General features: G+C 45.8%; 1 protein-coding gene across 13 annotated transcripts in view; it reads left to right on the top strand.

Annotated features, from left to right (window-relative positions):
* The window catches only part of pomt2 (protein-O-mannosyltransferase 2), a 287055-nt gene that overhangs the window by 97599 nt on the left and 174980 nt on the right, over positions 1-14476 (top strand). For all 13 annotated transcript variants that reach the window (XR_011888356.1, XR_011888355.1, XM_072274832.1 and 10 more), the window contains one exon: positions 91-199. Coding sequence is in view for 11 of the 13 variants with exons in the window: in XM_072274832.1 (XP_072130933.1) it covers positions 91-199 (109 nt within the window). In the remaining 2 variants the exon portion in view is untranslated. The remainder of the gene's footprint in view (positions 1-90; positions 200-14476) is intronic.

The raw sequence follows: 14476 nt of genomic DNA, 5'->3' as shown, positions 1-14476 counted from the left end.
TGGAGCTGATGCTGTTCAATCCATATGCAACAATATCTTTCTATTGGCAGACATTGGATGAATTACTGTAACTTTTGTTTTTCTTGGCAGATACTGGATGTATAACTATTTCACAGTACATCTTGTTGGATCCTATCCTAATGTTCTTTATTCTGGGAGCAGTCCTGTGCATGCTGAAGTTCAATGCCATGAAGGGCAGGTAAGTATAAATCATCCATAAATCTGATGAAGTGCATGATAAATATGCCACATGGGGTTTTTACCACACAAAAAAAATAGTTTTTGCTTGATATCTTTTAACCGAGCAGAAGATCGAAAGTCAATGGATTTTACTTTTCATCCCATCAGCCAACACATTGAGCATCAAACAAGAGAAAATCTGCTGATGCTGGAAACCTAAGCAACACACACAAAACGCTGGAGGAATTCAGCAGGTCAGGCAGCATCTACGGAAAAAGTCCTGCCAAAGGGTCTCAGCTTGAAACATCAACTGTTTTCCATAGATGCTGCCTGGCCTGCTGAGTTCCTCCAGCATTTTGTGTGTGTTGCAATGCATTCAGCATATCAATTTTCATAATTTACACCAGCTACAATGTGATCTCATCACCTCTCCACAGCTCCCTGGTCTGTTCATCCCTCTCTATACCCTGGCACTTTTCCTTCAATGGTAGCAGGTGCTATATATGTCCCTGCACTTCCTCCCTCACCACCATCCAGGGTCCTAAACTGCCCTTCCAGGAGACACAGAGATTCACATGCATCCCCTCTGACCTTGTTGCTTATTGCAAACAACAGGAATTCTGCAGATGCTGGAAATTCAAGCAACACCCATAAAAGTTGCTGGTGAACGCAACAGGCCAGGCAGCATCTCTAGGAAGAGGTACAGTCGACGTTTCAGGCCGAGACCCTTCGTCAGGACAGGCGAAGGGTCTCGGCCTGAAACGTCGACTGTACCTCTTCCTAGAGATGCTGCCTGGCCTGCTGCGTTCACCAGCAACTTTTATGTGTGTTGTTGCTTATTGTTTGTTTTTTCATTGTTATTGTCACATATACAGTGGAAAGTGTTTGAGTACAAAGGAAGAGGTCCTGAAGAGAGATTTCTGGGAGTTAGGAAGGAAGCTGAGAAGCAGGACCTCCAGGGTAGTAATCTTGGGATTGCTACCTGTGCCACATGCTAGCGAGGGCAAGAATAGTAGGATCAGGCAGATGAATACGTGGCTGAGAGATTGGTGCAAGGGGCAGGGCTTCAGATTCTTGGATCATTGGGATCTCTTCTGGGGGAAGTATGACCTGTTCAAAAAGGACAGGTTACACCTGAACCCGAAGGGGACCAATATCCTGGCGGGAATTTAATAGAGCTGTTTGGGAGGGTTTAAACTAATTTGGCAGGGGGATGGGAACGGGAATGACAGCGGAGGAAGGGGAAAACAGAAATAAATCTAAGATAGTGAGCTGTAAAGATGTCAGGAAAGACAGGCAGGTGATGGGGCAAATTTGTAGCCATTGGGATGAGTTGCAGTGCAATAAAGTTGCAGTGAAATCAAAGCGAAAAGTACCAAATACTGGTCCTGAGGTGTTATACTTAAATGCACGCAGCATAAGGAATAAGGTGGATGATCTTGTCGTACAGCTACAGATTGGCAGGTATGATATTGTGGCCATCACAGAGACCTGGCTAAAGGATGCATGTTTCTGGGAGTTGAACGTCCAGGGATACACGGTGTATCGGAAGGATAGGAAGGTAGGCAGAGGGGAGGTGTGGCTTTATTGGTAAGAAATGATATTAAATCATTAGAAAGAGGTGATAAAGGATCGGAAGGTGTAGAATCTTTATGGGTTGAGCTAAGAAATTACAGGGGTAAAAGGACCCTGTTGGCAGTTATTTATAGGCCTCCAAATAGCTGCAGGGATGTGGACTACAAATTACAACAGGAAATAGAAAAGGCTTGTCAGAAGGGCAGTGTTATGATAATTGTGGAGGATTTTAACATGCGAGTGGATTGGGAAAATCAGGTCGGCACTGGATCTCAAAAGAGAGAATTTGTAGAATGTCTGCAAGATGGCTTTTTAGAACAGCTTGTTGTTGAGCCCACTAGGGGATCGGCTGTACTGGATTGGGTATTGTGTAATGAACCGGAGGTGATTAGAGAGATTGAGATGAAGGAACCCTTAGGAGGCAGTGATCATAACATGATTGAGTTCACTGTGAAATTTGAAAAAGAGAAGCCGAAATCTAATGTGTCAGTATTTCAGTGGAGTAAAGGAAATTACAGTGGCCTGAGAGAAGTCAAAGCCAAAGTTAAAGCAAAGGAGAGGGCATACAAGGAAGCAAAAATTAGTGGGAAGACAGAGGATTGGGAAGATTGCAATGTCAATCCGCTAATTAAGAAGGGGGCAAGGAAGCAAAAAGCAAATTATAGACCTGTTAGCTTGACATCGGTGGTTGGGAAGTTGTTGGAGTCGATTGTCAAGGATGAGGTTACAGAGTACCTGGAGGCATATGACAAGATAGGCAGAACTCAGCATGGATTCCTTAAAGGAAAATCCTGCCTGACAAACCTATTACAATTTTTTGAGGAAATTACCAGTAGGCTTGACAAGGGAGATACAGTGGATGTTGTATATTTGGATTTTCAGATGGCCTTTGACAAGGTGCCACACATGAGGCTACTTAACAAGATAAGAGCCCATGGAATTACGGGAAAGTTACATGCGTGGGTAGAGCGTTGGCTGATTGGCAGGAAACAGAGACTGGGAATAAAGGGATCCTATTCTGGTTGGTTGTCGGCTACCAGTGGTGTTCCACAGGGGTCCGTGTTGGGGCTGCTTCTTTTTACATTGTACATCAACGATTTGGATTATGGAATAGATTCAAAGATTCAAAAAACTTTATTGTAATTCAAACCGTACATCAGCTCTGCAGGGCAGAATGAGACAGCGTTTCTCAGGAGCAGTGCAATCATAACATAACAAACGCAACACTAAATAATAAACATAACAATAAATAGTAAAACACAACAGCCATATGTCTTTGTGGCTAAGTTTGCTGACGATACGAAGATAGGTCGTGCTGAGGAAACGGAGAGTCTGCAGAGAGACTTGGATAGATTGGAAGAATGGGCAGAGAAGTGGCAAATGAAGTACAATGTTGGAAAGTTTATGGTTATGCACTTTGGCAGAAATAATAAATGGGCAGACTATTATTTAAATAGGGAAAGAATTCAAAGTTCGGAGATGCAGCGGGACTTGGGAGTCCTCGTACAGGATATCCTTAAGGTTAACTTCCGGGTTGAGTCGGTAGTGAAGAAGGCGAATGCAATGTTGGCATTCATTTCTAGAGGAATAGAGTATAGGAGCAGGGATGTGATGTTGAGGCTCTATAAGGCGCTGGTGAGACCTCACTTGGAGTACTGTGGGCAGTTTTGGTCTCCTTACTTAAGAAAGGATGTGCTGATGTTGGAGAGGATACAGAGAAGATTCACTAGAATGATTCTGGGAATGAGAGGGTTAACGTATGAGGAACGCTTGTCTGCTCTTGGACTGTACTCCTTGGAGTTTAGAAGAATGAGGGGAGACCTGATAGAAACATTTTGAATGTTGAAAGGCTTGGACAGAGTGGATGTGGCAAAGTTGTTTCCCATGATGGGGGAGTCTAGTACGAGAGGGCATGACTTAAGGATTGAAGGGCGCCCATTCAGAACAGAAATGCGAAGAAATTTTTTTAGTCAGAGGGTGGTGAATCTATGGAATTTATTGCCACGGGCGGCGGTGGAGGCCAAGTCATTGGGTGTATTTAAGGCGGAGATTGATAGGTATCTGAGTAGCCAGGGCATCAAAGGTTATGGTGAGAAGGTGGTGGAGTGGAACTAAATGGGAGAATGGATCTGCTCATGATGGAATGGCGGAGCAGACTCGATGGGCCGAATGGCCGACTTCTGCTCTTTTGTGTTATGGTGTTATGGTAAGCTTTTAAAAATTTCCTAATCCTCTGTATTCCCACTAATTTTTGCTTCCTTGTATGCCCTCTCCTATGCTTTAACTTTGGCTTTGACTTCTCTTGTCAGCCATGGTTGCATCCTTTTTCTATTCGAAAATTTCTTCTTTTTTGGAATATATCTGTCTTGCCCCTTCCTCACTCCTCGCATAAACTCCAGCCACTGCTGCTCTGCCATCCTTCCCACCAGTGTCCCTTTCCAGTCAGCTTTGGCCAGTTCCTTTCTCATGCCATTGTAATTTCCTTTACTCCGGACATCGGATTTCGGCTTCTCTTTTCCAAATTTCACAGTGAAGTCAATCATGTTATGATCACTGCCTCCTAAGGGTTCCTTGACCCCAATCTCTCTAATCACTTCTGGTTCATTACACAATACCCAATCCAGCACAGCCGATCCCCTAGTGGGCTCAACAACAAGCTGTTCTAAAAAGCCATCTTGCAGACATTCTACAAATTCTCTCTCTTGAGATCCAGTGCCGACCTGATTTTCCCAATCCACTCGCATGTTAAAATCCCCCACAATTATCATAACACTGCCCTTCTGGCAAGCCTTTTCTATTTCCTGTTGTATTTTGTAGTCCACATCAATGCATCTGTTAGGAGGCCTGTATATAACTGCCATCAGAGTCCTTTTACCCCTGCGATTTCTTAGCTCAACCCATAAAGATTCTGCACCTTCCGATCCTATGTCACCTCTTTCTAATGATTTAATATAATTTCTTACCAATAAAGCCACTCCACCCCTCTGCCTACCTGCCTATCCTTCCGATACACTGTGTATCCTTGGATGTTCAGCTCCCAGAGACATGCATCCTTTAGCCATGTCTCTGTGATGGCCACAGTATCATACCTGCCAATCTGTAGCTGTACGACAAGATCATCCACCTTATTCCTTATGCTGCGTTCATTTAAGTATAACACCTTAAGTCCAGTATTTGGTACTTTTCGCTTTGATTTCACTGCAACTTTATTGCACCGCAACTCATCCCAATGGCTGCAAGTTTGCCCCATCACCTGCCTGTCTTTCCTGACATCTTTATTGCTCACTATCTTAGATTTATTTCTGTTTTCCCATTCCTCTGCTCTGTCATTCTGGTTCCCATCCCCCTGCCAAATTAGTTTAAACCCTCCCTAATAGCTCTATTAAACCTTCCCGCCAGGATATTGGTCCCCTTCGGGTTCAGGTGTAACCTGCCTTTTTTGAACAGGTCATACTTCCCCCAGAAGAGATTCCAATGATCCAAGAATCTGAAGCCCTGCCCCCTGCACCAATCTCTCAGCCATGGATTTATCTGCCTGATCCTACTATTCTTGCCCTCGCTAGCACGTGGCATAGGTAGCAATCCTGAGATTACTACCCTGGAGGTCCTGCTTCTCAGCTTCCTTCCTAACTCCTGGAAATCTCTCTTCAGGACCTCCTCCCTTTTCCTGAATATGTAATTGGTACCAACACGTACCAAGACAGCTGGCTGCTCGCCCTCTCCCTTCAGAATATTCTGGACCCGATCTGAGACATCCTGTACCCTGGCACCTGGGAGGCAACACACCATGCGGGTATCTCTATCAGGCTCACCGAATCTCCTGTCTGATCCCCTATGACTACCGCATTCCTCTTCTCCCTCCTTCTCTCCTGTACAACAGCACCAGTATCAGTGCCTGAGACCCGGTCACCGTGGCCGTCCCCTGTCAGGTCATCCCCCTGAACAGCATCCAAAACGATATGCTTGTTGCTGAGGGGGGCAGCCACAGGGGTGCTCTCCACTATCCTGGCATTTCCCTTCCCTCTCCTGACAGTCACCCAGTTTTCTGACCGCTGTAGCCTTGGGATGAGTAGCTCCCTGTAGCTCCTGTCTATCACCTCTTCACTCTCCCTAATAGATTAGATTAGATTATGAGGACACGCAGTCCTCTTTTATTGTCATTTAGTAATGCATGCATTAAGAAATGATACAATGTTTTTCCAGGATGATATCACAGAAACACATGACAAACCAAGACTGAAAAACTGACAAAAGCTACATAATTATAACATATAGCTGCAACAGTGCAAAGCAATACCGTAATTTGATAAGAACAGACCATGGGCACTGTACAGTCTCAAAGTCTCTCGAAAGTCCCATCATCTCATGCAAACGGTAAACCTCCAGTAGGTCATCAAGCTGCAGCTCCAGATCCCAACATGGTCTCTGAGGAGCTGCATCTTGATGCACCTGACGCAGATGTGGCCATCAGGGAGGCTGGAGGTCTCCCAAGATTCCCACATCTGACACCCTGAACAAAGCACTAACCCTGCAGGCATACTACCTAATTCTACAGGAATGAAACAAGGAAAAATAAGTCTGCTCACCCACTTACCTCACCAAACACATGAACACACAAATTAATTAATTAATTACAGTATATGTATATTGAATAGATTAAAAATCATGCTAAAACAGAAATAATATGTATTAAAAAAAAGTGTGGTGGTGTTCACAGGTTCAATGTCCATTTAGGAATCGGATGGCAAGGGAGAAGAAGCTGTTCTTGAATCGCTGAGTGTGTGCCATCAGGCTTCTGTACCTCCTACCTGATGGAAACAGTGAGAAAAGGGCATGCCCTGGGTGCTGGAGGTCCTCAATAATAGATGCTGCCTTTCTGAGTCACCGCTCCTTGATGTCCTGGGTACTTTGTAGGCTAGTACCTCAGATGGAACAAACTAAATTTACAATCCTCTGCAGCTTGTTTCGGTCCTGTGCAGTAGCCCACCGCCCCCATATCAGACAGTGATGCAGCCTGTCAGAATGTTCTCCACAGTACACTTATAGAAGTTTTTGAGTGTTTTTGTTGACATACCAAATTTCTTCAAACTCTGAATGAAGTATAGTCACTGTCTTGCCTTCTTTATAGCTGCATCAATATGTTGGGACCAGGTTAGGACCAGGTGAGGTCCTCAGAGATCTTGACACCCAGAAACTTGAAACTCTTATTCTCTCCACTTCTGATCCCTCTATGAGGATTGGTGTGTGTTCCTTCGTCTTACCCTTGCTGAAGTCCATAGTCATACTGACGCTGAGTGCAAGCTCGTTGCTGCAACACCGCTCCACCAGTTCACATATCTCGCTCCTGTTCACCCTCTTGTCACCATCTGAGGTTCTACCAACAACGTTGTATCATCAGCAAATTTATAGATGGTATTTGAGCTATGCCTAGCCACACAGTCATGGGTATAGAAAGAGTAGAGCAATGGGCTAAGCACATCCTCCTGAGTTGCACCAGTATTGACTGTCAGTGAGGAGGAGATATTATCACTAATCCGCATGGATTGTGGACTTAGAGCACTGGTTTTAGATCGAACTATTGCATCCTCCATTTGTATGAGAAACTCAGTCATACTGTGATCACTCTTTCCAAGAGGATCCCTAACTACAAGATGACTAATTTTACCTGTCTCATTGCACAGGACCAGATCTAAGATAGCATGTTCCCTTGTAGGTTCAGTAACATGCTGTTCAAGAAAGCCATCACGGATGCATTCTATGAAATCTTCCTCAAGGCTGGGTTGACCATCTTGATTTGCCCAATCTATGTGCGAGTTAAAGTCCCCCACGATAACTGCTGTTCCATTCTTATGTGCCTCAGATATTTCTTTGTTTATCGCCTGTCCCACTGTAATGTTATTATTCAGTGGCTGATAGACAACTCCCACCAGTGATTTTTATCCTTTACTATACTAATTTCCACCGAGATGAATTCAATTTTCTGCCCGCAAGATCTTATATCGTCTCTTGCTATCGCCCTGATCCCATCTTAATTAAGAGCGCTACCGCACCTCCCTTACCTTCCTGCCTGTCGTTCCGTATTATCTGAGATCCTTTGATATTTAATTCCCAATCCTCTCCACCCTGCAACCACGTCTCTGTAATGGCAACTAAATCATACCTCTTTGTACTGATTTGTACCACAACTTCACTGGCCTTATTTCGGATACTACGGGGATTCAGATAAAGCGCCCTTACACTCATTGTGCTTTTAAAATCTTGTAATTTTCTTCTCTTTTGCACTTGACTTTTCTTTACTCCACCCTTTTCTCTTTTTTATCTTTTGTTTTTTCTCTTTCCACACTTTTTCTTTTATTTCATCCATACTTCTCCAATCTGTTGAATTCACCCCTCTATAACTTGGTTTAAAGCCCTATCCACAGCCTTAGCTATGTGATTCGCTAGGATCCAGGTCCCATCAGGGTTCAGATGGAGCCCATCCCATTGGTACAGCTCCCTCCTTCCCCAATACTGGTGCCAGCTTCCCCCACTTCTCCCACACCAGTCCTTGAGCTACACACATAACTCTCTAATCTTTTTGACCCTATGCCAATTTGCACGTGGCTCAGGTAGTAATCCAGAGATTGCCACCTTTTTGGTTCTGCTTTTTAATTTAGTCCCTCGTTGCTCATCTTCCCTCAGCAGAACCTCTTTCCTCGTTCTGTTTATGTTGTTGGTACCCACATGGACCATGACAACTGGATCTTTCCCCTCCCACTACAAATTCCTTTGCAGGTCAGATAAGGTGTCCTGAACCCAGGCATCAGGCAGGTAACACAACCTTTGAGACGCTCTATCCTTGTGACAGAGAACTCTGTCTATTCCCCTGACAATACTATCCCCAATTACCACTACATTTCTCTTCTCTTCCCCCTCCCCTGAATGGTTCCCTGAACCAGGGTGCCACAGTTAGGTTGCTCATCCTTCCTACAGCCACTCTCATCCACACAGGGAGCAAGAATCTCAGACCTGTTGGACGAGCTCAAGGGCTGAGGCTCCTCCAGCACTGTCTCTTGGATCCTACTACCCACATCACTCGCAGTCACATCCTCTCGTCCCTGACCACAGACCGAATTTGAGACAGCTAATCTAATGGGTGTGACTATCTCCTGAAATAGAGAATCCAGGTAACTCTCCCCCTCCCTGATGTGGTGCAGTGTCTGAAACTTAGATTCGAGGTCATCAACTTTGAGCCTGAGTTCCTCAAGTAGCCAACACTTGCGCAGATGTGGTCACCAGGAACCACAATGGGGTCCACCAGTTCCCACTTCATGCAGCTATGCACGTCACCTGATCCTACATCATCCCTACTTTATTTAATTAGAATTGAATTGACTTTGTTTCTTACATCCTTCACATACATGAGGAGTAAAAATCTTTACGTTATGTCTCCATTTAAATGTGCAATTATCGTAATTTATAATAATTTATAATAAATGGAACAGGCATTGTAATACAGAGTACACTCAAATCAAGGTGAGTTCATCAGTCTGATGGCCTGGTGGAAGAAGCTGTCCCGGTGCCTGTTGGTCCTAGCGTTTATGCTGTGGTACCGTTTTCCAGATGGTAGCACTCACAACACGCTGGAGGAACTCAGCAGGTCGGGCAGCATCAGTGGAAAAGATCGGTCGATGTTTCGGGCCGGAACCCTTCATCAGGACTGTAGGGGGAAGGGGCGGAGGCCCTATAGATAAGGTGGGAGAAGGGTGGGAAGTAGAAGGCTGGTAGGTTTCAGGAGAAAAACCAGTAAGGGGAGAGATAAAGGGGTGGGGGAAGGGAGGCAGGGAGGTGATAAGCAGGAAAGGTGAAGAAAGAATAGGGGAAAGCACAATGGATAGTAGAAGGAGGCGGAACCAAGAGGGAGGAGGTAGGCAGCTGGGGGAGGGGGCAGAGTGACATAGGGATAGGGGAAGGGAGGGTGGGGGGGAATTACTGGAAGTTGGAGAATTCTATATTCATACCAAGGAGCTGGAGACTACCTAGACGGTATATGAGGTGTTGCTCCTCCAACCTGAGTTTAGCCTCATCATGGCAGTAGAGGAGGCCATGTATGGACATATCTGAATGGGAGTGGGAAGCAGAGTTGAAGTGGGTGGCTACTGGGAGATCCTGTCTGTCTTGGCGGACGGAGCGGAGGTGCTCGACGAAACGGTCCCCCAATCTGCGTCGGGTTTCACCGATGTAGAGGAGGCTGCACCGGGAGCACCAGATGCAATAGATGACCCCAACAGACTCAGAAGTGAAGTGTTGCCTCACTTGGAAGTACTGTTTGGGGCCCTGAATGGTGGCAAGAGAGGAGATGTAGGGACAGGTGTAGCACTTGCGCTTACAGGGATAAGTGCCAGGTGGGAGATCCGTGAGAAGGGACGTGTGGACCAGGGAGTTGCGGAGGGACCGATCCCTACGGAAGGCAGAGAGGGGTGGAGAGGGAAAGATGTGCTTCGTGGTGGGGTCCTGTTGAAGGTGGCGGAAGTTGCGGAGGATAATGTGTTGGATCCGGAGGCTGGTGGGGTGGTAGGTGAGGACAAGGAAAACTCTGTCCCTGTTGTGGTGGCGGGAGGATGAGGTGAGAGCCGAAGTGCGGGAAATGGAGGAGATGCGGGTGAGGGCATCATTAATGACAGCAGAAGGGAAACCACGATCCTTAAAGAAAGAGGATATTTGAGATGTCCTGGAACGGAAAACCTCATCCTCAGAGCAGATGCGGCGGAGACAGAGGAACTGGGAATAGGGAATGGCATTTTTGCATGTGGCGGGGTGGGAAGAGGTATAGTTGAAGTAGTTATGAGAGTCAGTGGGCTTGTAGAAGATGTTAGTGGACAGTCTGTCTCCAGAGATGGAGACCGAGAGATCAAGAAGGGGGAGAGAAGTGTCCGAGATAGACCAAGTGAATTTGAGGGCTGGGTGGAAGTTAGAAGTAAAGTTGATGAAATTGACGAGCTCAGCATGGGTGCAGAAAGCAGCACCAATGTAGTCATCAATGTACCGAAGGAAAAGTTGGGGAGCAGTACCAGAATAGGTTTGGAGCACAGACTGTTCCACATAATCAACGAAGAGGCAGGCATAGCTAGGGCCCATGCGAGTTCCCATAGCTACACCCTTGGTCTGAAGAAAGTGGGAAGAGCCAAAAGAGAAGTTATTGAGTGTGAGAACCAGTTTCGCCAACTGGAGGAGGGTAGTGGTGGTGGGGAACTGGTGAGGTCTATTATCCAGAAAGTAGCAGAGGGCTTTGAGGCCTTCTTCATGGGGAATGGAGGTGTATAGGGATTGGACATCCATAGTGAAAATGAAGCGGTTGGGACCGGGGAACTGGAAGTTATTGAAGAGGTGGAGGGCATGGGATGTATCCCAGATGCAGGTGGGGAGAGACTGAACTATGGGTGACAAAATGGAGTCCAGGTAGGCAGATACAACTTCTTTATAGGGCCTCTGCCCCTTCCCCCTACAGTCCTGATGAAGGGTTCCGGCCCGAAACGTCGACCGTTCTTTTCCACTGATGCTGCCCGACCTGCTGAGTTCCTCCAGCATGTTGTGAGTGTTGCTTTGACCCCAGCACCTGCAGATCATTTTGTGTCCCGGATGGTAGCAGCTGGAATAGATTGTGGTTGGGGTGACTCGGGTCCCCAATGATCCTACGGGTCCTTTTTACACACCTGTCCTTGTAAATGTCCTGAATCATGGGAAGTTCACAACTGCAGATGAGCTGGGCTGTGGTGACTTTTTATTCAATCTACTACAAAAGGCTTACCTGTTAGTTTCCTGTGCCTCCTCACCAAAGCCTCTTGAGAGAAAGTCTCAAGTTCCCACTCGTACACTGGTCCACTCACACAATGGCCGCTCTGCTTTGACCCTGCTTTACTTCTATTTGCTCCTGTTAATGAATTGTGAATCAATTGGTCTGCCGTTAATGTGCTGAACTCCATAAAACGCTCCTTTTTGTAACACTTCTCCCCAACCTGTGCAAAGTACTCTCCGTCTACAAATCGATTGGTCCGCCAACACTAATGTAGGAAGCAGAGAGGCTACAAAAGGACTTAGACAGATTAGGAGACTGGGCAAAGAAATGCCAGATGGAAAACAGTGTCGGGAAATGTATGGTCATGCACTTTTGGAGAAGAGATGAAATGGTAGACTTTTTTCTAAATGGAGAGAAAATTCAAATAACTGAGATGCAAAGAGACTTGGGCATCTTTTTGCAGGATTCCTTGGCAGTTAATTTGCAGCTTGAGTCAGTGTGAGGAAGGCAAATATGATGTTAGCATTCATATCAAGAGGACTAGAAGATACTGGCATTGTACCGGATGACTGGAAAATTGCAAATGTTACTCCGCTATTTAAGAAGGGTGGGAGGCAGCAGAAAGGAAGCTATAGACCTGTCAGCCTCACATCAGTGGTTGAGAAGTTGTTGGAATTGATTGTTAGGGATGAGATTACAGAGTACCTGGAGGCACATGACAAGATAGGCCAAAGCCAGCAGGGTTTCCTGAAAGAAAAATCCTGCTTGACTAACCTACTGCAACTTTTTGAGGAAATTACAAGCAGGGTAGACAAAGGAGATGCAGGAGATGTGTACTAGGATTTTCAGATGGCATTTGACAAGGAGCCCCATATGAGGTTGCTCAGCAAGATAAGAGCCCATGGAATTACAGGGAAGTTATGAGCATGGGTGGAGCATTGGCTGATAAGCGGAAAACAGAGAGTGGGAATAAAGGGATTCTATTCTGGCTGGCTGCTGGTTAGCAGTGGAGTTCCACAGGGTTCAGTGTTGGGACCGCTGCTTTGTATGATGTATGACAATGATTTGGGCTATGGGATTAATAGATTTGTGGCTAAATTTGCTGATGATACAAAGATAGGTGGAGGAGCGCGTAGTGTGGAGGAAACAGACAGCCTGCAGAGAGACTTAGATAATTTAGTGGAATGGGCAGAGTGGCAAATGAAATACAATGTTGGAAAGTGTATGGCCATGCACTTCGGTGGAAGAAATAAGCGGGTAGACATTGAGATGAGGAGATAATTCAAAGTGCAGAGATGCAAAGGGAGTTGGGAGTCCTTGTGCAAGATACCCTAAAGTTCAACCTCCAGCTTGAGTTGGTGGTGAAGAAGGCGAATGCAATGTTGGCATTCATTTCTAGAGGTATATAATATAAGAGCAGGGGGCGGGGATTTGGATTTCTGGATCATTGGGACCTCTTTTGGGGCAGGTGTGACCTGTACAAAAAGGACGGGTTGCACTTGAATCCCAGGGGGACCATTATCCTGGCGGGGAGATTTGCTAAGGCTACTGGGGAGAGTTTAAACTAGAATTGTTGGGGGGCGGGAACTGAACTGAAGTGACCGGGGAAGAGGCAGTTGGCTCACATATAGAGAAAGCTTGGAGACAGTGTGTGAGGGAGGATAGGCAGGTGATAGAGAAGGGACACGCTCAGACGGACGGTTTGAGATGTGTCTATTTTAACGCAAGGAGTATTGTGGACAAAGCGGATGAGCTCAGAGCGTGGATCAGTACTTGGAGCTATGATGTGGTGGCCATTACAGAGACTTGGATGGCTCAGGGACAGGAATGGTTACTTCAAGTGCTGAGTTTTAGATGTTTCAGAAAGGACAGGGAGGGAGACAAAAGAAGTGGGGGCATGGCACTGTTGATCAGAGATAGTGTCACAGCTTCAGAAAAGGTGGACGTCATGGAGGGGTTGTCTACGGAGTCTCTGTGGGTGGAGGTTAGGAACAGGAAGGGGGTCAATAACTTTTCTGGGTGTTTTTTATGGGCCGCCCAATAGTAACAATGATATCGAGGAGCAGATAGGAAATCAGATCCTGGAAAGGTGTAATAATAACAGAATTGTCATGATGGGAGATTTTAGTTTCTCAAATATCAATTGGCATCTCCCGAAAGTGGGGGGGGTTCAGATGGGGTGGAGTTTGTTAGGTGTGTTCAGGAAGGTTTCTTGACACAATATGTAGATAAGCCTACAAGAGGAGAGACTGTACTTGGTGTTGGGAAATGAGCCTGGTCAGATGTCAGATCTCTCAGTGGGAGAGCATTTTGGAGATAGTGATCTAAATTCTATCTCCTTTACAATAGCATTGGAGAGAGATAGGAGCAGACAAGTTAGAAAAGCGTTTAATTGGAGTAAGGGGAATTATGAGGCTATCAGGCAGGAAATTGGAAACTTAAATTTGGAACAGATGTTCTCAGGGAAAAGTATGGAAGAAATGTGGAAAATGTTCAGGGGATATTTGTGTGGAGTTCTGCGTAGGTATGTTCCAATGAGACAGGGAAGTTATGGTAGGGTACAGGAGCTGTGGTGTACAAAGGCTGTAATAAACCTAGTCAAGAAGAAAAGAAAAACTTACGAAAGGTTCAGAGAGCTGGTTATGTTAGAGATCTAGAAGATTATCAGGCTAACAGGAAGGAGATTAAAAAGGAAATTAGAAGAGCAAGAAGGGGCCATAAGACCATAAGACAAAGGAGCAGAAGTAGGCCATTCGGCCCATCGAGTCTGCTCCGCCATTTTATCATGAGCTGATCCATTTTATCCTATTTAGTCCCACTGCCCCGCCTTCTCACCATAACCTTTGATGCCCTGGCTACTCAGGTACCTATCAATCTCTGCCTTAAATACACCCAATGACTTGGCCTCCACTGCTGCCCGTGGCAACAAATTCCATAGATTCACCA

This window comes from Mobula birostris, chromosome 1 (genome assembly GCF_030028105.1).
Source record: "Mobula birostris isolate sMobBir1 chromosome 1, sMobBir1.hap1, whole genome shotgun sequence".
NCBI classification, from domain to species: domain Eukaryota; kingdom Metazoa; phylum Chordata; class Chondrichthyes; order Myliobatiformes; family Myliobatidae; genus Mobula; species Mobula birostris.
The sequence above is the reverse complement of the archived record's forward strand: the minus strand, read 5'-3'. Positions and strand labels throughout refer to the sequence as shown.